The 24,798-nt window shown below is 43.5% G+C and overlaps 1 protein-coding gene across 1 annotated transcript in view; it reads right to left on the bottom strand.

The window, feature by feature from the left end:
- The window catches only part of FREM2 (FRAS1 related extracellular matrix 2), a 261,505-nt gene that overhangs the window by 12,096 nt on the left and 224,611 nt on the right, over positions 1 to 24,798 (bottom strand). The window contains exons 17-22 of the mRNA XM_036250166.1: positions 7,488 to 7,680; positions 6,154 to 6,258; positions 4,184 to 4,311; positions 3,687 to 3,821; positions 2,605 to 2,731; positions 509 to 696 (exon numbers count right to left, since the gene is read on the bottom strand). Of these exons, the coding sequence (XP_036106059.1) occupies positions 509 to 696; positions 2,605 to 2,731; positions 3,687 to 3,821; positions 4,184 to 4,311; positions 6,154 to 6,258; positions 7,488 to 7,680 (876 nt within the window). The remainder of the gene's footprint in view (positions 1 to 508; positions 697 to 2,604; positions 2,732 to 3,686; positions 3,822 to 4,183; positions 4,312 to 6,153; positions 6,259 to 7,487; positions 7,681 to 24,798) is intronic.

Here is a 24,798-nt window from a genome sequence, read left to right on the forward strand (position 1 = left end):
GGGGACAAGGACACCTGCCAGCATTTCGGTCCTGAACAGATTTGCTTCTCCAGCCCTCGCCCTGAAGCTACACAATCCCTACATGTCCCGGGTACTTCCCAAACCAATGTCCCTTCATGGGGGCCTGAGAGAGTGTGAGAGGGGTCTGTGCTCCGGCCCTTTAGGAGGATACCTTAGCGGGTCTACAGCTACCCGCTGCCCACCCAGGAGGAAACGCTGCTGACACCCACAGCCGTACTCCCCCCATAACCGCGCTCGGGGCTGGTGGCCCTGGCTGGGGCCGGCACCCGTTGGCCCTCTGGGGACCCTGCACAGCCAGGATGTCTTTCCCGTTCTTAACCACCAGGCTGGGATCAGCCCGTGTGCTGCCCACCCCCGCCTCAACGTGGCTGCTTCTTCATGCTGTTCGTCATGGTCGTGTTAACTACTCTTCAGGTGGCTCCCAAGGGTGGATGTTCCCCGGCTTAGTTTCAACTCTGACGTGGTCACGGAGGAGGCCCACACTTACCACGATTTTAAACCTGTGCAGGAGAGACGTGGAGTCGGCCAGGCAGCCGTACTCGGCGTTCGCGGGGCTGTACTTGGGGACGTAGCCGTCGGCCCCGGTGCACAGGAACACCTTCTCGATGGTGCAGGAGAAGGACTCGCCAAGGTTCTGGACGGGATCCACCATGACCCGGCCGTAGATGACGTCACCTGCAACACAGGCGGACAAGTCGCTCCTGCCGCGCGCGTGCTGAGGTGCGGCTGTGACGCTGCCGACGTGCGGTCACCCCGAGGCCACAGCTCTGGCCGCTCTGCAGAGTGACCACAGGTGGCAGGGCACGTACTGGTCCCCACGTGCCAGCAGCGGGGATAACCTCAAACCCTGGCCTGTAACCTCCAGAATGTCCCCGTGGTTGAAGTCTAGTTTGCGAAATAAATGACTTGGCAGGATGCAGACGGATACGTTGTGGAGTAGCGCTGAGAGCTGCGCCCACACATGGCCCGTGGCACAGACGGTGGTGTGATGTAGCCTGGGGTGGGCAGGGGCTGGGTGGAGGGGGCTACAAGGGGCGGAGATGGGGGGACATCTGCAATGCCATCAACAGTAAAAAAAACAATAACGTTGCCTGACAATTTAAAGAAGCTGAATTAACTTCATGTGATTGTGGAAGAGGGTTGAAGGAGTTGCCCGGGTATTCAAGCACCTACTTCACAGCCGTGACTGACCCCACGTCTGTGCCAGACCGTCGGCGCGGTGCTGGGAGGCCACCTACTTCACAGCCGTGACTGACCCCACGTCTGTGCCAGACCGTCGGCGCGGTGCTGGGAGGCCACCTACTTCACAGCCGTGACTGACCCCACGTCTGCGCCAGACCGTCGGCGCGGTGCTGGGAGGCCACCTACTTCACAGCCGTGACTGACCCCACGTCTGCGCCAGACCGTCGGCACGGTGCTGGGAGGCCACCTACTTCACAGCCGTGACTGACCCCACGTCTGCGCCAGACGTCAGCACGGTGCTGGGAGTCCACCTACTTCACAGCCGTGACTGACCCCACGTCTGTGCCAGATGTCGGCACGGTGCTGGGAGGCCACCTACTTCACAGCCGTGACTGACCCACGTCTGTGCCAGACCGTCGGCACGGTGCTGGGAGGCCACCTACTTCACAGCCGTGACTGACCCCACGTCTGCGCCAGACGTCAGCACAGTGCTGGGAGTCCACCTACTTCACAGCCGTGACTGACCCCACGTCTGTGCCAGATGCCGGCACGGTGCTGGGAGGCCACCTACTTCACAGCCGTGACTGACCCACGTCTGTGCCAGACGTCGGCACGGTGCTGGGAGGCCACCTACTTCACAGCCGTGACTGACCCACGTCTGTGCCAGACCGTCGGCACGGTGCTGGGAGTCCACCTACTTCACAGCCGTGACTGACCCACGTCTGTGCCAGACGTCGGCACGGTGCTGGGAGGCCACCTACTTCACAGCCGTGACTGACCCCACGTCTGTGCCAGACCGTCAGCACGGTGCTGGGAAGCCCAGTGCTGGTCTGGGAGGCATTTCCGTTTCATGTAGCTGCAGTATTTGAGTTTGCAAAACTTGAAAATACATTTAAGAAAAAAAAAAATCCAGACTTATTCCAAAAATCATGTAACTAAGGAAAATACAGCTGAACACCTCCAGAGATAAAATTATTCAGTGACATACACCTGCCCCAGTGGTAAAGGCCCAGTTATAGTCTCCAAACCATACAAGAGGTTATATATTTTCCCTTAAACACAATTCTTTTTTTTTTTTTTATCCTCACCTGAGGACATTTTTGCATTTATCTTCAGATAGAGCAGGAGGGAGAGAGGGAGGAAGATAGAGAAAGAGAGAAACATTGATGAGAGAGAGAGACAGTGACTGGCTGCCATCCACACAACCCCAACGGGGCCGGGTACAAACTGCAACCGAGGTACGTGCCTTCAGCAGACCCGAACCCGGGTCTCTCTGGTCCATGGGCCGATGCTCTAACCGCTGAGCCACACCCACCAGGGCTTAAACACAATCCCGATAAAGCGAAGCACAGCAGATACAAGGTACAGCACAGGGCAGGCCTCCCACTGGTGAAGTGATACCTTCTGCGAAAGCAACATCACTCTCGTGACCAAACCCCATGGCTCCGTCGGACAGCCAGAGACTCTTCTTGGAGAGCAGGTACATCTGGGTGTTCAAGCTGAACTCTGCCGCCACGGGGTCGCTGACCTAAAACCCAGAGTGAACGCCTTTATGTGCTGCAGGTGGCTCTGGCGCTGCCCGGACAGTTACTCACAGACACACCCTCGCTGCACGGGAGACACTGGACGCGGCGCTGTGAGGTCAGGCCCAGCCCGCCAGCCCAGGGAACCGCAGCGCCGGCCTGTCCTCAGACGGCGGCTGGCGAGGTGGTCACCTTCGGAATGAGGCCAAGCGGCATTGCTTGAGCTCATTCCCACTGTTTGCGGGGGTTGTAAGGGACTCGTCAACGCCACAGTCAGCGGCAGCAAACGCTTAGCATCAATTCTTAGGCAAAAGCGCCTTCCATTTCTTCTAACTATGGCAGTCAGGTGCGTTGAGGTGGCTCCCAGAACATTTATTCTTCCACAAGATCGAGGACCAGATAAAGAGGGACGCTGGGAAGAGTCTCAGGTCTCTACGGCAGCGAACTCCAGGAAGAGATAAGAACAAAACCACCCCTTGCATACTCTTAATTATGGATTTTTACATACTGAACCAACGATGGATAAAGGGCAATTCTCTCCTCCTTTCTTCCTCCCTTACTTCCTGTCTGACTTCCTCCCCCCCCAGGGTGCAGGAAGTAAAGTCATTGTGTGCATTTCTTTTTTCTTTTCTTTTTTTTAAATCCTCACCCGAGGATATTTTTACATGTATCTTCAAACAGAGTGGGAGGGAGGGAGAGAGAGAGAGAAAGAGACATCAATGTGAGAGATACATCGAGTGGTTGCCACCCACATGACCCCAACCAGGGCCAGGGACAAACTGCAACTGAGGCACGTGCCCTTGGCCGGACTTGAACCTGGGACTCCTTGGTCCGCAGGCTGACACTCTAACCTGAGCCAAACCATCCAAGGCTGTGTGCATTTTTCTTTAACTGATAAAAATGAAACAAATAACAACATGGGATTCTATGAGTCTGGGGAGATAATTCCATGAGATGCACCTGCTGGAACCGGATGTCAAGGTCGAAGGTGACGGGCTCTCTGGGGGTGCAGGTGACTGGCAGGTGGTACTCCTGCTGCAACGGGGTGGTGCATGGCAGCAGCTTCACCGTGTAGGTTCCCGAGTAGTCGCGGACCTTCGAGGAGAAGGCAGGGCATTGATTTGTTTGTTTATTTATTTATTATCCTCACCCGAGGATATTTTTCCATTTATCTCCAGACAGAGTAGGAGGGAGGGAGAGGGAGAGAGAGAGAAACATCAACGTGAAAAAGACACATCGACCGGCTGCCTTCTGCATGACCCTGACCAGGGCCGGGGACAAACCACAACCGAGGTCTGTGCCCTTGACCAGAATCAAACCCACAACTCATTGGTCTGTGGGCTGATGCTCTAACTGCTGAGCAAACCAGTCAGGGCAGAAGGGGGGCGGTATTAAAAATCTGAGGTGCAATCAGAGGGAACAGACAGGGAACATTCAATCGGAGCCCAGTCACTCACTGCAAAGTCAGAGACAAAAGTCCACTGCTGGACCGGCTGGTTGTAGGTCGGCTGGCTCCGCACCAGGCGCAGGGAGAACGTCAGTCCTGGATGGTCCGCGGACAGGATCATTGAGCTCGTGAAGGAGCCTAGAAAAGCGCCGACAACAACAACGGCAGGGTGGTTAAAAGAGTGCATAACAGTTTCGAGTTTTCAAAGCACTTGAAATACATTAGTTGCTTTTATTCTTATAATAAGCCTGCAAAGTACCAGGGTCGATTTTATCATGCTGCAGATAGAGAAGCTGGGACTCTCCCAAGATCACACAGCAAGGCCCTGTACCTTCTGATCCCTGACTTGGTGCTTGTCACTGTGTAATTCTGCCCATGACCGTGCAGAGATGCTCGCGTATTCAAGGGTACCGTCCAGGGGGCAAAGCAGCACAACACGGCCTGATGTGAATGCATCTATTTGCACCAAAGCTGTTAGCTGAACTTCCTGTCTATTAGCACCCACACAGCTGGGGGAAACCAATTTGCACATGGGATCACCTTTAATGAGCTTGCCTGCAATCATGTCTAAACAAAGACTCGGTGTATTAGAAAGGTAGACACGTTGGCTGAAAACTGAGGCTAGGAAACCCTTATTTTCCAGAATTGTCAATTATACTAAAGATAAATTGTTATTTTTTGGTTTTGCCCTTCTTGTAGCTCAGCCTCATAAAATGACCAAGAACCCTTTTTCTGGGCCTGAATTTTCAGCAGTGGCCTCGCCTTGGCTTAGAGCTCCCCCTGGAGGACGGAGGCGGGACACAGTGAGAGAGCGATGTCCCCACCAGCCGGGCATTACTTGGCTCACCAGTAAAACACACACACCGTTTGCGTAATATTGAGAGTGAAACGAAAATTATTTCTAGTGAAATGTCCTTCATGCAAAAAGAAAGGGCTTTGACATGGGACTTTAGCGACTGCTACCTGACTGATATTCAGATTAAGTCCACCAGTCAGTAAAATCTCATAGCCAATCATGAAAGGTAATGGGTCTGGCCGGGTTGGCTCAGCGGTTTGAATGTCGGACCCGCGGACCAAATGGTCGTGGGTTTGATTCCAGTCAAGGGCATGTATCTTGGTTGCAGTTCCGTCCCTGGCTCTGGTTGGGGTTGTGCAGGAGGCAACCAATTGATGTGTCCCTTTCACATCGATGTTTCTCTCTCTCTCTCTCCTTCCTCCCTCCCACTTCATCTGAAGTTAAATGGAAAAAAAAATATATCCTGGGGTGAGGATTAAGAAAAAAGTAACATGTGGGAAACGTAAGTACAATAGCGGTGTTACTTCTGGCTCTATTGTAAAGGGTTCTGGCTGTACCAGAAAAACAGCTGTGAACGGAGAAGTCCTGTTGAACAAACGCAGTATAATTCAATTATTCTGTTCCGCGGAACTTAAGTAGAAGAGGGGATCGTGGTTACTATGCTCTTGAAGGAAAACTTCATTTAAATAAACTCAGTGGAGTTTTCTTTCACATTTAGTTAAACCGTTTTTTTATTTTCTCTAAAAGCCCTGGCCGGTTTGGCTCAGCGGTTGGAGCGTCGGCCTGCGGTACAGAGAGACCCGGGTTCGGTTCCCGCTAAGGGCATGTACCTCGGTTGCAGTTTGTCCCCGGCCCTGGTTGGTTGTGCGGGTGGCAGCCACTCGATGTGTCCCTTTCACGTCGATGTTTCTCTCTCTCTCTCCCTCCCTCCCACTCTATCTGAACAAAAAATGGAAAAATGTCCGCGGGTGAGGATAAAAAAAAAAAAGTCTATATAGACGCTGATGATTCTGCAGAGTGCGAGACGTAGCCAAACAGTGATCAAGGCTTCACGCTGTCATTGCGCACATGCGATCCCCTAAAACCCGGGGCCTCAGAGCTCACACGGAAGCTGAAACACGCGTGAACGTGGAAAAACACTGCCTTGTGGTCGCGGAGTGGAAGTTCCCGAGTGACGGGCTTACCCGGATGTGAGAGCACAAACAAGCCGTGGAATTTGGCTTCTGTCTTGAAGTTCACGACCAAGCACCCCTCCTCCCCAATGCGCATGCTGGTGGGGTACAGCGAGCCTGCAGGGGAGAGGGCACACGGGTGGAGATGCCGGTGACGGGCACTGCCGATGTACACGATTGCTTTCAAAATGAATTCAGATCCGTTCACCTGGTGTTTTTACTGATTTCAGAGACAGGAAGGGGCAGGGAGGAAGAGATGGAAACCTCCATCAGCTGCCTCCTGCGCGCGCCCTACTGAGCACGGAGCCTGTACCGGGGCACGTGCTCCGACGGAGTCGAACCTCCAGCCTCCCGGTGCAGGGGCGCCGCTCCGCCCCTGGGCCACACGGCAGGGTCACCTCAGCTGTAAGCATTCTAGCAAGGGTATTATCAGGACAGTTCCGAGTGACCAGAGAGGCAGGAGCCAAACTGTGGAATTAAAATGTGCTGAACAATCTAGAATAATTGTTCAGGCTGAACAGATGACCTGACACAGGGCTGTCAGGTCATTTCATCTGTGTAAGACGGGAGATTTGGGGATGAACTATCAACAGAGTCTTCCCTTCAGCTCATGAAAAGCGATGTGGGCATGATGCTCAGACCCACAAAGAATCAGAGCGGTAGCACGAACTCCACTAATGCATTAATTAGCTGTCTGCTGGGGACTGTGAATTATGAGCTTGGCATGGAAATTGGAACCACATTCTGTAGATGCTCATGGGCCCCCTAGTGAAGGCACTTACCACCACGATTCCAAAACATCCTGTTAAGTGTCAACGAATAATCAAAATTTAAAAGAGAAAGAATATTAGAAGTCTAGTCCATCTTTCAGAACACGCTGAGTGCCACAGAGGTCAGTATGTCCAAGGTCTCACAGCTAATTAGCTGTAGAGTCAGAATTAGAATCTGGGACTTGAAAACACACCTCCCGTGTTCAGAAACAAAAATGTGTAATGTTTTCTCTTGGGTTATTTCCAATGGATATTTCCTCTACCCGTTTTTTAGAATCTAGGGGCATATACAAATTGTGTTGTGTAACATATAAATAATCAATCACCTAGAATGAATGGACTGAGAGTTACGTGTCCACGAAATGTAGATATTACATCTAACAGTCACGCATCACACAAAACTCGAGGCACCGATATGACTGATTTAAAATAAACTTTTTTTCATGACAGAAACAAAATCATCTGAAAATGTTCAGTATAAAAATGAATACACCGAAAGTTGATTTTACGACTTCTAGCTACTACAGACGGTCCTCTCCGGTAGTAGGCGTGTGTTGCACGTTGGCACGAACCCACCTTGGAGCTCGGCCCCCGGGGGGCTGCCGATGCCGTCGTCCCACAGGATGGCCGTGTCGTACACAAACGTCAGCCGGAGCTCCGACCTCAGGTCGAAGTGCTGCCAGCCTCCCACGCCCACGGGAGAGTGGAACACGTAGGAGACGTACAGGGGAACCCGCAGGGTCACGTACGACTGCACAAGGTTCAAGACCTACAACGATGGAATCACATCTATCAGCAGTCTGCACTGTTAGCGAAATGAGCTTCCTTTTGCACCAGCCACCGGCAGAACATTCTGAATAATCACTGAGGAAAAGAAGTAACAGCACTTAATTTGGAAGCAGCTCCATAGTGGTTACTTTCCTACCTTCATGTGCAACAAAAGATATGTAGCAGAAACCCTTAAGATACATTGTATCGTTTTGACTATACTACACCCACACAGTCCTTGTAGTTTCATAGCAGCTTTAAGATCCAGTTCATAGAGCATATAATTCACCAACTTAGAGTGGACAGTGGCATTCCATAGATTCAGAAAGTCACGAAACTTCCACCATAATACATCTCAGGACGTTTTCATCACCTCCCAAAGGGATCCCAAACCCTTAGCAATCAATCTCTTAATCCCCCCCTTGCCCAGTCCCCAGTCACCCCAGCTTACTTTCAGTCTCTATGTATTTGCCCATTCTGGGCATTTCATACAAATGGAATCATACAATCTGTGGTCTCGTATGACACCTCCGTTCACGCAGGACACTGTTTTCAATGTTGGAGCAAGTTTTAATGCTTTATTACCGGAGGACATCCAACAGGGTGCATATACCACATTTTATTACCTGGTCATCAGTTGACGGGCATTTGGGCTTTCTCCAAATTGGGGCTATTACGAATAATATGGTTTTAAGATTTTTAATTTTTATATATAGATAAATAGAAAATAGTAGGAAAGATCTGGAAGCAAATATAATTAGTTGAAATGAAAATCTTGCTTAAAATTTATACTTACCTCTTTTAGGTGTTACGAAGGTGGACTGAGGGTCAGGGAGAATAAAATACTATTTATTTATTGAGCATCTACCACATTTTAGACATTGGGTTAGGTTCACAATAAAAGTTATGTAATATTTTCACTCTCCCCCGTAATTCAATGTATATGGATGTGTGAGTGATTAGATGAATGGTGGGTAGACGATGAACAGAAGAAAGAGACGAAGATAAAGACTCAGAGAAATAAAGCGAATTTCCCTCAACAGTCCTTGAACCTCTGAATGGCTCTGCAGTAGTAAAATGTGGCATCTCCTGCATTTCTTCTCTGTCAACTTGACTGCATCCCAGACAAAGCTGAGGCGCCCGAGATCACCTAACAATGGATCCTATCTAATCTCCAAACGGGTCTGCAGAACAGCAGACAAGTGCAACGGTCCTCTGCCCGGCGGGACAAGGACAGGGCCCACCACAGCCTTCAGATTCCCTGTGGGCTCCTGACACCAGGCCGGCACCTTTCTCACTGAACTGGAAGCAAGGACCATGTACATGAGTTAGGGGATCACGGAGTCATGGTAACTATACTTTATCTCTTTATCATGGTGTTAAAGTGAACTCTTCAAATAAAAATGAAGACCCGAACCACCAAATATACATACACACACATACACACACACACACACAGATACACACAAACATACATATACTCGTACACACACATGTGTGTATGCACAGATACATATACACACATATACATATACACATACATAAACACATACATATATATGTACACATACATATACACGTGCACATGCATATACACACATACATGCATATATATATCAAGAAAACCATCAATGAAGCAAATTATTCGACTCCCACTGTGTCGTAGTTAGCACCCCCCACAATCTGTTAACCACAGCAGAGGGACCTTGCAAGCGAAGTCCTTTGAGATGGTATTTTCTAAGGGTGGCTATTATTTCAGTCACTGAAAAATTGATCTTAGAACACAGTTTTAACACTTGACAGCGTAATAAAGAGTGACGAAGTCAATCAATATGCCACTCGTAATTAAGATTAATATTTCATCCTGTGATTTTAATGAACTATCATTTAAAAATCATGTATTACGCATGGATTTCCAGTTAAACTTTCTAGGCACTAAGAATAATTTTTGCTGAGATTGTACTCTATCCATCAAATGTTACCGAGTCTGCTGTTTTGGAGAGAGCTATTAACATTCATCTCCTATAGATACGTTACTTGGTATAAGCTCCCTGACCAATTTTTATTTGATTTCATTGGTAGCCTAGAGTCTGATCATTTCTGGACACAGAATTAGCATCTTATTGTTTCTCGTTCACCACGGCCAAGCCTTGTTCCATTTCCTTAGACGCTGCCCAGAGGAGCTGGAGCCGAAATGGAAGGACCTGGATCACCCAGGTCACGTTCCTGTTCACGCCCTTAAAACCGAGAACTGCAGTGCAATCCGTGCAACGCCTACAGTTCATCGTAGTGATGCTTGATTTTCTTCCAAACCATAGCAAAGGAATTTTTTTTTTTTTATCCTCACCCGAGGACATTTTTCCATTCTTTGTTCAGGTAGAGTGGGGGGCAGAGAGAGGAACAGAGAGAGAGAGAGAAAGGAACATCAATGTGAAAGGGACACATCGAGTGGTTGCCACCCGCACAACCGACCAGGGCCGGGGACAAACCGCAACCGAGGTACGTGCCCTTAGCGGGAACCAAACCCGGGTCTCTCCGGACCGCAGGCCAACGCTCTAACCGCTGAGCCAAACCGGCCAGGGCAGCAAAGGAATTTTTAAGGTGTTTGTTTATACTAGAAGAATTATATGTTGAATCTGGTATAGTGCTTTTAAACTAATACATAATGAATGCATTTACACATTCTTACTGTTTACTGGTGTTAGAAGTTTCTCCAACAAAGGCAAATTACACTTTAAATTCCATATTTGAAAAGAACGTGTAAAACACCCTGGAAAAGGTAACATAAATTTCTACTGCTGATAATAAGTGGCTAATAATTATAGGCAGCAATTAGATATGTTTGGGGAAGCATCACTTACTTGCCTAAGGGACATAAGAAAGTCTGCTGATTTGTGCCAGACAGGTAGGAAAGGGGATGAATAGGAAGAAAGACGGGTACCCCAAAAGGAAAATTATATTCATAATGTTGCTCAAGGTGGGAATTAGCATTTTTTTTTTAATTTACTTTTTATCCTCACCCGAGGACATTTTTTGATATTTTGCTCAGATAGAGTGGGAGGGAGAGAGAGAGAGAGAGAGAGAGAGAGAGAGAGAAACATCGACGTGAAAGGGACACATCGAGTGGCTGCCACCCACATGACCCAAACAGGGCCGGGGCTAAACTGCAACCGAGGTACGTGCCCTTAGTGGGAACCGAACCCGGGTCTCTCCAGACCGCAGGCCAATGCTGCAACCACTGAGCCAAACCAGCCAGGGCGGGAATTAGCATTGAAAAAAAGCATGAGTAAATTTAATTCTTCACTCGTATAAATTCTTTATAAATTTTGGATATTAACCTCTTATCAGATATATCACTGGTGAATATATTCTTCCAATCGGTAGGTTGTCTTTTAGTTTTGTTGACAGTTTCTGTTGCTGTGCAACTTTTTTTTACTCTCATTTTTAACTTTTTCTTTTGTTTTCTTTGCCCGAGGAGACACATCCTAGAAACCATTTCTAAGGGCGATGTCAAAGAATTTATGGTCCATGATTTCTTCCATAAGTTTTATGGTTTAGGGTCTTACATTTAAGTCTTTAATACATTTTGAGTTTATTCTTGTATATGTTGTAAGTTGGTGGTCTAGTTTCTTTTCTTTTCTTTTTTGCATGTATCTGTTCAGTTTTCCCAACTCTATTGAAGAGACTGTCTTTACCCTATTGTATAGTCTTCCCAACTTTGTCATAGATTAATTGACCACATAAGCATGGGTTTATTTCTGGGTTTTCTTTATTGTGGTCCATTAATATATGTTTTAGTTTTTATTATAGTACCATGCTATTTTGATTACTCTAGATTTATAGTACCTCTAACTTTATTTTTCTTTCTCAAGATTTCTGAAGCTATTCAGGGTCTTCTGTGGTTCCACAGAAATGTTAGGGCTTATTTATTCTAGATCTGTGAAAAATGCTGTGGGTATTTTGATATGGATGGCATTGAATCTACATTCTCTGGGTAGCATGGGCATCCTTGGCCATCTGCCGCCACTTATTGTATCTTCTGTTTCTTTTTTCAATGTCTGATAGTTTTCTATGCACAAGTCTTTTTACCTCCTTGCTTAAATATATTCCTGGGTATTTTATTTTCTTGGTGCCATTGTAAATGGGATTCTTTTCTTAATTCCTTTTTTTGATACCTTTTTTTTTTTTTTTTTTTACTGGTGTATAAAAATGCAACCAATTTCTGAAAGTTAATACTGTATCCTGACACATTACTGAATTCCTTTATTAGTACTAATATATATATATTTTTTGGTAGAATCTTGGTTTCTCTCTCTCTAGTTTCATGTCATCTGCAAACAATGACATTTTTACATCTTCCCTTCTAATTCTGATGACCTTTATTTCCGTTTCTTGTCTGATTGCTGTGGCTATGGCTTCCAATGTTATGTTGAATAGAAGTGGTGAAAGTGGACATCCTTGTCTTGTTCCTGATCTTTAAGTAAAAGATGTCATATATGGTCTTTATTATATTGAGGTATGCTCCCTGTGTTTTCATTTGACTGAAAGTTTTTATCATAAATAGATTTGGGAGTTTGTCAAATGATTTTTCTGCATCTGTTGATATTATCGTGTAATTTTCATTCTTCCTTTTATTCATGTGGTGTATTGATTTGCAGATACTGCACCAACTTTGCAATCCAGTAAGTAATAAGTCCCACTTGATTATACTGTATAATCTTTTAAATGTATTGCTGAATTAATTTTACTAATGTTTAGTTGAGGATTCTGCATGTATATTCATCAGGAATACTGTCCTATAGTTTTCTTTCTTTGTGGTGTCTTTGTCTGATTTTGGTATCAGGCTAACGGTGGTCTTATAAAGAGGTTGGGTACCTTTTCTCCTTTTCAGTTTTTTGGAATAGATTGAGAGTATAGGTATTAATCCTTTTTTGAATGTTTGGTACGATTCAGCTGGGAAGGCACATGGTCCAGAGCTTTTACTTATAGGAAGATTTTTGATAACCAAGTTGCTTTCATTAGTCGCTATTGGTCAGTTTAGATTTTCTGTTTCTTCTTGATTCAGGCTCGCAAGATTGTATGTTTTTAGAAATTTAATTATTTCTTCCAGATTGTCCTACTTGTTGGTATGTCACTGTTTGTAGAATTTCCTCGTGAAGCCTTGTATTTCTATGGTGTCAATTGTCACTTTTTCTCTTTCACTTATGGTTTTATTTATTGGAGTCCTATCACTTCTTACTTGATGAGCCTGGCTGAAGGTATTATATCAATTCTTTATCTTTTCAAAAAACAAGCTCTTGGTTTCATTAATCAAATAAGTATTCAAAACCTTCCACACAGCCAAAGTCCTGGCCTGGATGGTTTCACAGGGGAATTTTACCAAAATTTCAAAAAGGAATTAACACTCATTCTTCTCAACTATTCCAAAATTTCAATAGGAGGAGCGACTCCCAAGCTTATTTTATGAGGCCAGCTTTATTCTGATCCCTGAAACAAGACAAATACATTACAAGAAAAAGAACATTATAGGTCACTATCCCTGATGAGAGTTGATATAAAAATTCTCAACAAAATGTTAGGAAACTGAATTCAAGACTACATTTAGAAAACCATATAGTGAACAAGTGGGATTTATTTGTGGCATGAAAAGTTAGTTCAATATCTGCAAATCAATTGATGGCATTCACCACATAAACAAAATGACGAATAAAAATCATATGCTCATATCAATAGATGTAGAAAAAACATTTAACAAAAGCCAGCATCCATTTATGATAAAAACTCTCAGCAAAATGGGAATACAGGGAATACATCTAATATAATAAAGGCCATATATGACAAAAACACAGCCGAGATTATACTCAACAGTGAAATCCTAAAAGCATTTTCCTTGAGATCGGGAACAAGACAAGAATGTCCACTTTTACAATTTTTATTCAACATAATATTGAAAGTCATAGCCATGGCAATTCACGATGAGAAAGAAATAATAGGCATCCAAATGGAAAGGAAGACGTAAACTGTGCAGATACTGCATATCTTTACTCTAACGATCTCACCAAAACAACTCCTAGAACTGATACATGAATCCAGTAAACAGCCAATAGACATATGAAAAGATGCTCAATGTCACTAACCATCAGAAAAATGCAACTTAAAACAACAAGAAGATATTACCTCACACTTGTCAGAATGGTTATCACCAATAAATCAGCAAACAGCAAGTGTGGGTGAGGATGTGGAGCAGAGGGCACCCTCATGAATTGTTAGTGGGTTTGCAAATTGGTGAAGGCACTACAGAAAAGAGTATGGGGGTGTTTCAAAAAAAGTAAAAATAGAATTAACTAACTTATAACCCATCCGTTCCACTTCTGGTACCTATTCAAAAAAATTCAAAACACTAATTTGATAAGTTATATGCATTCTTATGTTTGTTGCAGCATTATTTATAATAGCCAAGATATAGAAGCAACCTGAAAGACTATCAATAGATGATAGAATTAAGAATTGGGTACATATATATAATGGAATGTTATTTGACTGTAAAAAAGACAGAAATCACACCATCTGTCACTACATGGATGAACCTAGAGGGTATTGCACTAAGTGAAATAAGTAAGGCAGAAAAAAGCAAATGCCATATGACTTCACTAGTATGTGGAATCTAAAGAACAATATAAATGAACAAACAAAAACAAAACAGAACAGACTCACAGACAGTATGAATGAAGGGGAGAGTGGTTGGGAGGATGAGCGAGAAGGTGAGGGGAGAGGACCTCAAGACATTACGCTGAGTGAAATAAGCCAATCACGGAAAGAGAAGAACCACATGATTTCATTCATATATGGATCTAATGAACAAACTGAACCTCTGAGCAAAATAAACACAGACTCACAGACGGAGACCAGGCAGGCAGCTCTGGTGGTAGAGATTTTGTGGGGGTGGAGGATTGAGAAAAAAGAAAAAAAAAAAAGTGGATTCCAAGGTAGCAACAGAATAGTTGGAAGCGACATTGACCTTCCCCCAAGACCAAACTGGAATGAAAATTAAAACATCAAAAATCGTCATGAAAAACCAACTAAAGACTAGCTGGAAAGGAGTCTTAGAACCAAGGGTTACAGAGGAAGCCACACCAAGACTGGGAGGAAGTGCAGACGCACAACAGGGCTGGCTGGGTTCCCACAGGCAGCAGCTGAAGTTCTGAGGGGATATTTCAGCAGTGGGGGGTTTTCCCTGAGAAGTCTGGGAACTAAGTCCCAAACCAGGCTCCCCAGCTCAGAGCACCAGAACTGGCAAAGGAGCCCACATAACATCTGGTTGTGAAAGTAGTGGGGGTTCTGTCTGCCAGAGAGAGATGGCCAGAAATGCAGGCACCCTCTTAAAGGGCCAACACAGAAAATACATTTGCAGCCATTCACCTTGGGCTCTGGCAGGGAGGGCAGAGTGAACTAGAGCTATGTGAGGAGAATGAGGAGTTGGTGGCTCTGTGGGGAGATCTAAGAGAATAGCCATCTGGATCCTTGGGCTGAGATACTTCCCTATTTTGCAGAAACTGTATTTCTTAGGCAGACCTTTTCCATCCATGCAGAATTATCCTGGGGGTAAGCATAGCCCATCCTTTGGAATTTCTCTCACCCCACCCTGTGGAATTTACACCCCGACTACAGCCAGAGGCTAATTAACGACAGAGATGAATAGACAACCTGTAGGCAGAGGCGGATTCCTGGGTGCTTTGAGTTTTTGCCTAACCTGCTCCTAAGCCTGGGGCTAGTAACACTAGATTTTGGTTCACAGCTTGGTCCTTTCCACACATACCCAGGGCCAGCAGAGGCAGCCACAGCTGTGGCTCACTGATAGTTCCAAACAGGCTGCTCAGGGCCAAGCACAAACGGTGTCTGATACTGGCCTGCACCAGAGTCTCTCTGAAGAGGCCCAGAACCTAAATACCCAGTGGCCAGCTTCAGACACAACAGAGCAGGATGCAAGGAACATCACAAGCAGCATTTCCACAAGGAGATATTGGCAGGCACCAAACCCTACTGAGATGAATTATGTTTTGTGAGATCAGAACCTGCATGCTGTGTTGGGGGTTGAGCTTCACTGTCAGCCAGTCTGAGGATTGAGCCCAAGCACAAATGGGCTATAGCAATCAAGACACAATTACAACAGGAAGGCCCACACAACATGCACAAGAGAGATTCTTAGAGCACCCAGTTTGGTGATCAGGGAGACTGTGCCACTGGATTCCACATGTCACCTACTATATAAAGCCACCCTACCAAGACTAGGTGTCATAGTACATCTACCAAATACACAGAAACCAACTCAAACAGGCAACTAAAATGGAGAGAAAATGAAACTGGCCTCAAATGAAGAAACAAGAAAATTCTACAGAAGAAGAGCTAAATGAAGCGGAGGTAAGCAATTTATCAGATATAGAGTTCAGAGTAATGATTATAATGATGCTCAGCAGCATGAAAAAAAAAAAAAGTAAGCATAAAAAAGGACCAGTCAGATATGCAGATGCCACATCTGAAAGAATGCACTGGGAGGAATAAACACCAGGTTGACAACGCAGAGGATCAAAGCAGTGATTTGGAAGACAGGGTAGAAAAAAAAAACACCCAATCAGAGCAACAAAAAGAAAAAATATTTTTAAAAAATGAGGATAGTTTAAGGGAACTTTAGAACAATGCGAAGTGTAACAATATCTACGTAATAGAGACACCAGAAGGAGAAGAGAGAGAGAGCAAGGGATTGAGAATCTATTTGAAGAAACAATGTCTTAAAATTTCCTAACCTGGTGAAGGAAAAAGACATACAAGTCCAGGAAGTGTAGGAAGTCGCAAACAAGATGGACCCAACGGGGCTCACACCAAGACTCATCATAATCAAAATGCCAAAAATTAAAGACAAAAAGAGAATCTTAAAAGCCACAAGAGAAAGGCAGTCAGTTACTTACAAGAAAGCTTCCTTAAGACTGTCAGTTGAGAAACAGAAATATATCAGGCCAGAAGGGACTGTCATGAAACAGTCAAAGCGATAAAAAACAAAGACCTACAAGGCTAATTTATGCAACAAGGCTATCATTTAAAACTGAAGAAACAAAAGCTTCCCAGAGAAGAAAAAGATAAAGGAGTTTGTTCCCACCAAAGCAGCATTATAAGAAATGTTAGAGGAATTGCTTTAAGAAGCAGCAGAAGAAGAAAAAAGTAAAAAAACCCACAGAAACATAGTTAAAAAATAAAATGGCAATAAATACGTACCTATCAAAAATCCCTTTAAGTGTAAATGGCTTAAATGCATCAATCAATAGACATAATAAGGTAGCTGAATGGCTAAGAAAACACAACCCATGTTATGTATGGTCCACCTCAGAACAAAAGATATACACAGACTAAAAATAAAGAGATAAAAAAAAATATTTCATGCAATTGGAAAAGAATAAAAAAAAAAAAAAAAAAAAGCTGGGGTTGTAACACTTGCTTCTAACAAAATAGACTTTAAAATCAAGAATATAGTAAGAGTAAAAGAAGAACACTATATAATGGTAAATGAATCAATCCAATAATACAATATAAATATTGTATACATTTATGAGCCCAAGACAGGAGCATTGAAATATGTAAAGCAAATCTTGATAGACATAAAGGAAGAGATTGACAATAATAGTTATAGTAGGGGGTTTTAACACCCCATTGGCATCAATGGATAGACCTTCCAGACAGAAAATCAATAGAAGATGATGACCTTAAATGACACACTAAATTAAGTGGATTTAAGTGATATCTTCAGAGCATTCCACACCAAGGCAGCAGGATATACATTCTTTTCAGGTGCACATGGACCATTTTCTAGGATAGAGCAGAGTTAAGGACACAAAACAAGTCTCAATAAATTTAAGAAGACTGAAATCATATCAAGCATCTTCTCTGCATTGTCTCTGACCATAACACTATGAAACTTGAAATTAATAACAAGAAGAAAACTGAAAGGCACACAAAGACATGAATGCTAAATAACGTTACTAAACAATGAATGGGTTAACGATGAGATCAAGGAAGGAATCAAAAGATACCTTGAAATGAATGAAAATAAGAACACAACAACCCCAAATCTATGGGACACAAGGAAAGCAGTCCTAGGAGGGTAATGCATAGCATTACAGGCCTACCTCAAGAAACAAGAAAAAGCTAAAAAACAAAAACAAAAAAAACCTCTAACTTTACACTTAAAGGAACTTGAAAAAGAATGACAAAACACAGAATGATTAGAAGAAAGAAAATAATAAAGATCAAAACAGAAAAATATAAAATAGAGTATGAAAAAATACAAAATATCCAAAAAACCAAAAGCTGGTTCTTTGAAAAGATAAAATTGACAAACTAACCACTTTTATCAAGAAAAAAATAGAAAGGACCCAAATAAATATACTCAGAATGAAAGGGAAGTAACAACTGACACCACAGAAATACAAAGTATTTTTTAAAATACTAGGAACTTCTATATGACAACAAATTGGACAATCTGAAAGAAATGGATACATTCCTAGAAACATACAAACTTCCAAAACTGAATCAGAAAGAATCAGAGAATCGGAATATACAACTAGTGAAATGTTGCAATAAAAAAACCTCCCAACAAACAAAAGCCCTACACCTGACAGTTTCACAGGTGAGTTTTACAAAAGAAACAAAAAATTTACACCTATAATTCTCAAATTACTGCAAAAAATTCAAGAGGAGGAAAGACTCCTAAGCTCATTTTACAAGGCCAGCACCATCCTAATTCCAAAACCAAAGAAAGACATGAAAAAGAAAGAAAATTCTAGGGCAATATTCCTGATGAACAGAGATGCTAAAATTCTCAATGAAATATTAGCAAACTGAATACAGCAAATTATTAAAAAGATAATACACTCTAATCAAGTGGGATTTATTCCAGGGATAAATGGTACAATATCCATAAAACAATAAACTTGATATACTACATAAACAAATTGAAGGATACAAAACACATGATCATATCAGTAGATGCAGAAAAAGCATTTGATAAAATCTACAATCCATTTATGATAAAAATCCTCAACAAAGTGGGAATAGAGAGAACATGCTCCAACATAATAAAGGTCATATATGACAAACCTACAGCCAACATCATACTCACTGAGCAGAAACTACAAGTGTTTCCCTTAAAATTGGGAACAAGACAGAAACGTCCACTTTCACCACTCTTATTCAACATAGGACTGGAATTCCTAGCCATGGAAATCAGACAAAAAGAAAAAAATGAAAGGCATCCAGATTGTAAAGTAAGAAGTAAAACTGTCATTATTTGCAGATGACATGATACTGTATACATATAACCCTCAAGATTCCACCCAAAACTACTAGAACTGGTAAATGAATTCAGTAAATTAGTAGGACACAAAATAAATATCCAGAAATGAGTCATATTTTTATACACCAATATGAACTATCAAAAAGGGAGACTAAAAAAATCAACCCCCTTTACAATGGCTTCAAAAAGAATAAAATACCTAGGAATAAATTTAATCAAGAATATAAAAGACACTGAATGCAGGAAGATATAAATGAGGAAGATATAAATAGGTGGAAGCATATACCATGTTCATGGATAGGAAGAATTAACATAATCAAAATGTCCATGGTAACCAAAGCAATCTAGAGATTGAATGCAATTCCTATCAAGATACCAATGGAAACTCCATACTGTTTTCCACAGAGGCTGCACCAGTCTGCATTGCCACCAGCAGTGTACTAGGGTGCCCTTTCTCCACACCCTCGCCAGCACTTGTTGGTTAATCTGTTGATGGTAGTCATTCTAGCAAGTGTGAGGTGATACCTCACTGTTGTTTTAATTTGCATTTCTCTGATGATTAGTGATGTCAAACAATTTTTCATATGTCTCTTGACCTTTTGTATGTCCTCTTTGGAGGAGTGCCTATTCAGGTCCTCTGTTTATTTTTTAATTGGATTGTTTGTCTTCCTTTTGTTGAGTTGTATGAGTATTTTATATATTTTGGATATTAACTCCTTATCCAATATATCTTTGGCAAGTATGTTCTCCCATGCAATGGACTCCTTTTTCATTTTGATGCCGGTTTCTTTTGCTGTGTAGAAGCTGTATAGTTTGCTGTGGTCTCATTTGTTTATTTTTTATTTTGTTTTTCTTGCCCTAGGAAATGTATTGGTGAAAATTCTGTTATGTGAGCTGTCTGAGATTTTGCTGCCTATTGATCCTTCTAGGATTTTTATGGTTTCATGACTTACATTTAAGTCTTTTATTCATTTTGAGTTTATTCTTGGGGATGGTGTAAGTTGGTAACCTACTTTCATTTTATTGCATGTACTTGTCCAGTTTTCCCAACATCATTTATTGAAGAGACTGTCTTTTCTCCATTGTATGCCCTTACCTCCTTTGTCAAATATTAATTGCGTGTAATGGATTGGGCCAATTTCCAGGTTCTCTGTTCTGTTCCCTTGATTGACATGCCTGTTCTTGTGCCAGAACCAGGCTGTTTTGATTATAATGACTTTGTAGTACAATTTGATATTTGGTATTGTGATTCCTCATATTTTGTACTTCTTTCTCAATATTGCTCCAGTTCTTTGGGTCTGTTTTGGTTCCATATAAATTTTGGGAGTATTTGTTCTAGATCTTTGAAATATATCATTGTTATTTTAATAGGGATTGCATTAAATCTATAGATAGCTTTGGGCAGTATGGACATTTTAATGATAGTAATTCTTCCAATCCATGACCATTTGACCCAATGATCCCACTGCTAGGAATATATACTAAGAATTTTGGAACACCAGTCAGAAGGAATATATGCACCCCTATGTTCATAGCAGAGATATTTACAATAGCAAAGATCTGGAAACAGCCCAAGTATCCATCAGTAGATGAGTGGACCAAAAAGCTGTGGTACATGTACACAATGGAGTACTATGCAGCTGTAAGAAAGAAAGAGCTCTTATTCTTTGAGACAGCTTGAAGGGACCTGGAGAGTATTATGCTAAGCAAAATAAGCCAGACTGATAACGACAAGTATCACATGATCTCACTTTATGTGGACTGTCATGAACAAAATAAAGTGACAACCAAAATGGATTCAAAGATATGGCAGCAGGGAACAGACTGACAAAACTCATAGGAAAGGTAGAGGCATGAAGAGATAAACCAAATAACTTATATACATGTATCCATAACCAATGGATGCAGACAGTAGTGGGGTGAAGGTGCAGGGTGCTGGAAGTAAGGAAGTGGGGGTCACTGGGCGCGGGGGAGAAGGGACATCTGTAATACTTTCAACAATAAAGAAAATTAAAAAAGAAAATGTAGGAAAATAGATTCAAATCATTTGGAAGAACACAAAAAAGAAAGCAAAACAAAACATATTATCACCTCTCAATCCAAAGACCTGATTCTTGTTTCATCTGTTATCCCAACCACGTTCCTTATAGCAAAGAGGCCCAGTTCCCATGATGCACTTGGCTGTTTAGATTCCGTAAGTCTAGAAAGTTCTCCCCTCTTTCTTTGCCTTTCGTGATCTTGACATTGTTGCAGACTGTAGGCCATGTAGACTGCAGGCTCTCTCTCCGTACGAGCTGTTGCATTTTGGGGCAGACACATCAACGGAACGATGCAGCCACATTCTGTTGTCTCCTGTCAAGGGGGACACCACTGTGATTTGCCCCGATGCTGGGCACAGTGACTGCGATCACTTGATCAAGAAAGTGTCTGTCAGGTTCTCTCCACTGTACTTTTTTTGTAATTAATGTGTAATTTGTGGAAGATATGTTGAGTCTATGCAAATATTGTTCTTTATCAATATTTAACTTGCTAGATTATGTTTTTCAGCTGAATTAATCATTGTTAAAATAGATGTAAAGAGGTGATTTTTGTAGTTCTGGTATTCTTTTACATTCATCAGTGAACATTCTACTAAAAGAAAAAATTATGATAAAAAAGATACCAATGTAGTATTTCACAGAACAAGAACAAATGTTTTAAAAATGTATATGGAACCACAAAAGACCCCGAATAGCAACAGTGATCTTGAGAAAGAAGAACAAAGTTGGAGGAATCACCCTACCCGATATCAAACAATATGATAAGGTCATTATAATCAAAACAGCAGGTACTGGCATAAAAACAGACTTACAGATAAATGGAACAGAACAGAGAGCCCAGCAATAATCCATGCCTTTCTAGTCAATTAATACTGACAAAGGAGGCAAAAACATAGAATGAACTAAAGATTGTCTAATCATCAGTGGTGTTGGGAAAAGTGGATAGACTTGTGCAAAAAATAAAACTAGACCACCTTCTTACACTACACACAAGAAATAGCTCCAAATGGATTAAAGACTTAAATGTTAGACTCAAAATCCTAAAAATCCTAAAAGAAAGCATAGGCAGTACAATTTCAGACATTTCCCGTAGCAGTAATTTTTCTGATATATCTCCTCAGGCAAGGGAAACAGAAGATAAAATGAACAAATGAGACTACATCAAACTAAAGAGCACTGCACAGCAGAAGAAACCACCACCAAAATAAAAAGACAACCTACTGAATGGGAGAACATATTCACCAATGATATCTCTGATAAGAAGGTAATATCCAAAAGTTATAGAGAATTTATAAAACTCAACCCCAAAAAACAAATAATCCAATGAAAAAAGGGGCTAACTACCCCAAAGAGGACATATAGATGAACCACAGACATATGAAGAAATGCTCAATGTCACTAATCATCAGAGAGATGCAAATTAAAACAACGATGAGGTATCACCTCACACCTGTCAGAATGGCCGCCATCAACAAATCATCAAACAACAAGTGCTGGGAGGGTGTGGAGAAAAGGGGACTCTAGTGCACTGCTGGTGGGAACGCAGACTGGTGCAGCCACTATGAAAAACAATATGGTGTTACCTCAAAAAATTAAAAATTGAACTTCCATTTGACCCAGTGATCCCACTTATAGGAATATACCCTAAGAAGCCTGAAATACCAATCAGAAAGAATATATGTACCCCCAGGTTTGTAGCAGCACTATTTACAACAGCTAAGGTCTAGAAACAGCCCAAGTGTCCATCAGTAGATGAGTGGATAAAAAAGCTGTGGTACATGTACACAATGGAGTACTATGCAGCTGTTAAGAAAGAAAGATCTCTTACCCTTTGAGATGACATGGAGGGACCCGGAGAGTATTATGCTAAGTGAAATAAGCCAGTCAGAGAAAGACAAGTATCACATGATCTCACTTATCTGTGGAATATAATTAACAAAATAAGCTGATGAGAAAAATAGACCCAGAGACATAGAAGCAGGGTTCAGACTGACAAACCTCAGAGGGGCAGGGATTTGGGGGAGAAGGAGAGATAAACCAAAGAACTTATATGCAATATGCATAACCATGGACACAGGCAACAGTGCTGTGGGGTGGGGGGCATTGGAGGAGGGTGTCAATGGGGGAAAAAGGAGAAGCATCTGTAACAAAAATAAACCAATTCAAGGACCTACAGTAACCAAAAAAAAAAAAGAGCCAAGGTGTACATTGACATAAAATGGTCATTACAATTTATCCAAAGAACCTTTTGCCTAGCGGTTGACCTGTTATGGGAGTTATGTGTCTTACTATGCACTTTTCTATAGTATGTAACATTACAGTATAAACATGTGAACATCAAATCTAAAGTCCTGTGTATACTTAAAAAAAAAAAAAGGTTCAACGAGGTATCACCTCACACCTGTCAGAATGGTTGCATCAATAAATAAACAAGAGCTTTGGTGAGGGTGTGGAGAAAAGACAACCCCGTGTTCTGGGTGGGAACACACACTGGTGCAGCCACTGTGGAAAGCAGTGTGGAGTTCTCTCAAAAATTAAAATGGAGCTGCCTTATAATCCAGCCGTTCCAATTCTGTGAATTTATCCAAAAAAAACCCCAAACAATTTGAAACTATATATGTACTCCTATGTTCATTGCAGCATCATTTACAATAGCCAAGATTTAGAAGCAGCTCAAGTGTCCATCAGTAGGTGATGGATAAAAAGCTGTTGTAGCCCAGCCGGTGTGGCTCAGTGGTTGAGCGTTGACCCTGCACCAAGAGGTCGCAGGTTCAATTCTGGTCAGGGCACATGCCCAGGTTGTGGGCTGATCCTCCTGGGGAGCAGGCAGGAGGCGGCCAATGATGTTCTCTCTCACCCATGTTTCTCTCTCTCCCTTTCCCTTCCCCTTTCTTTAAAATCAATAAGAAAGAATCACAATAGCCACCCCACTCCCAGCAGCAGTGAGAACATCCGGGCCCTGCTTCTCCTGCGATGGACTGGTGAGCATTAGGAGCCAGAGGCTGGGAGCCTGGACCTGCAGAATGTGTGGCCAGGACCACGGACAAATGACCGAAAAGGGGCCCATTGTCCAAGGCCCTTGGGAGCCCGGTGAGGCACGGAATTGAGCCTCCCTCTTCCGGAAATTCCGTCACTGATCTGTCTTCCCCTTTCTAAGCCCTGTGCTGGGAACGTTCACCTTCTCCTTTCGCGGCCTTGGGGCCACAGTGTCAGACCCAGGGCCGCCCTGGGCGAAGCGCCCTGGCACACCTCTGGCCAGGGCCGGGCTGGCACCACAGCCTCTGCAGGTGCAGCTGCCCGAGCCCTGCGAGTGGGTGGGCCGGGGCCGGGCGTCCTGGCTGCTGCCACCGTGGTCCGGGCTGGGACCCCTCGGGGAAGGGTGCACACAGGCCCCAGCGGCTCGGACTCTGTGTCGGTGCGGAGATTCCCGAAGCTTCTCAGGCACGCAGGCTGGTCTCTGGAGCTCCAGCCCACACCCCAAGGTGCTCAGCTGGGCCCTGGGGGAGGGGAGCCCTGGGGGTGGGGAGCCCTGGGGGAGGGGAGGCCTGGGGGTGGGGAGCCCTGGGGGTGGGGAGCCCCCCTGGGGTGGGGAGCCCTGGGGAGGGGAGCCCTGGGGAGGGGAGCCCTGGGGGAGGGGAGGCCTGGGGGAGGGGAGCCCCCTGGGGTGGGGAGGCCTGGGGAGGGGAGGCCTGGGGGAGGGGAGGCCTGGGGGAGGGGAGGCCTGGGGGAGGGGAGGCCT

This window comes from Molossus molossus, unplaced genomic scaffold, assembly GCF_014108415.1.
Source record: "Molossus molossus isolate mMolMol1 unplaced genomic scaffold, mMolMol1.p scaffold_m16_p_9, whole genome shotgun sequence".
NCBI classification, from domain to species: Eukaryota; Metazoa; Chordata; class Mammalia; order Chiroptera; family Molossidae; genus Molossus; species Molossus molossus.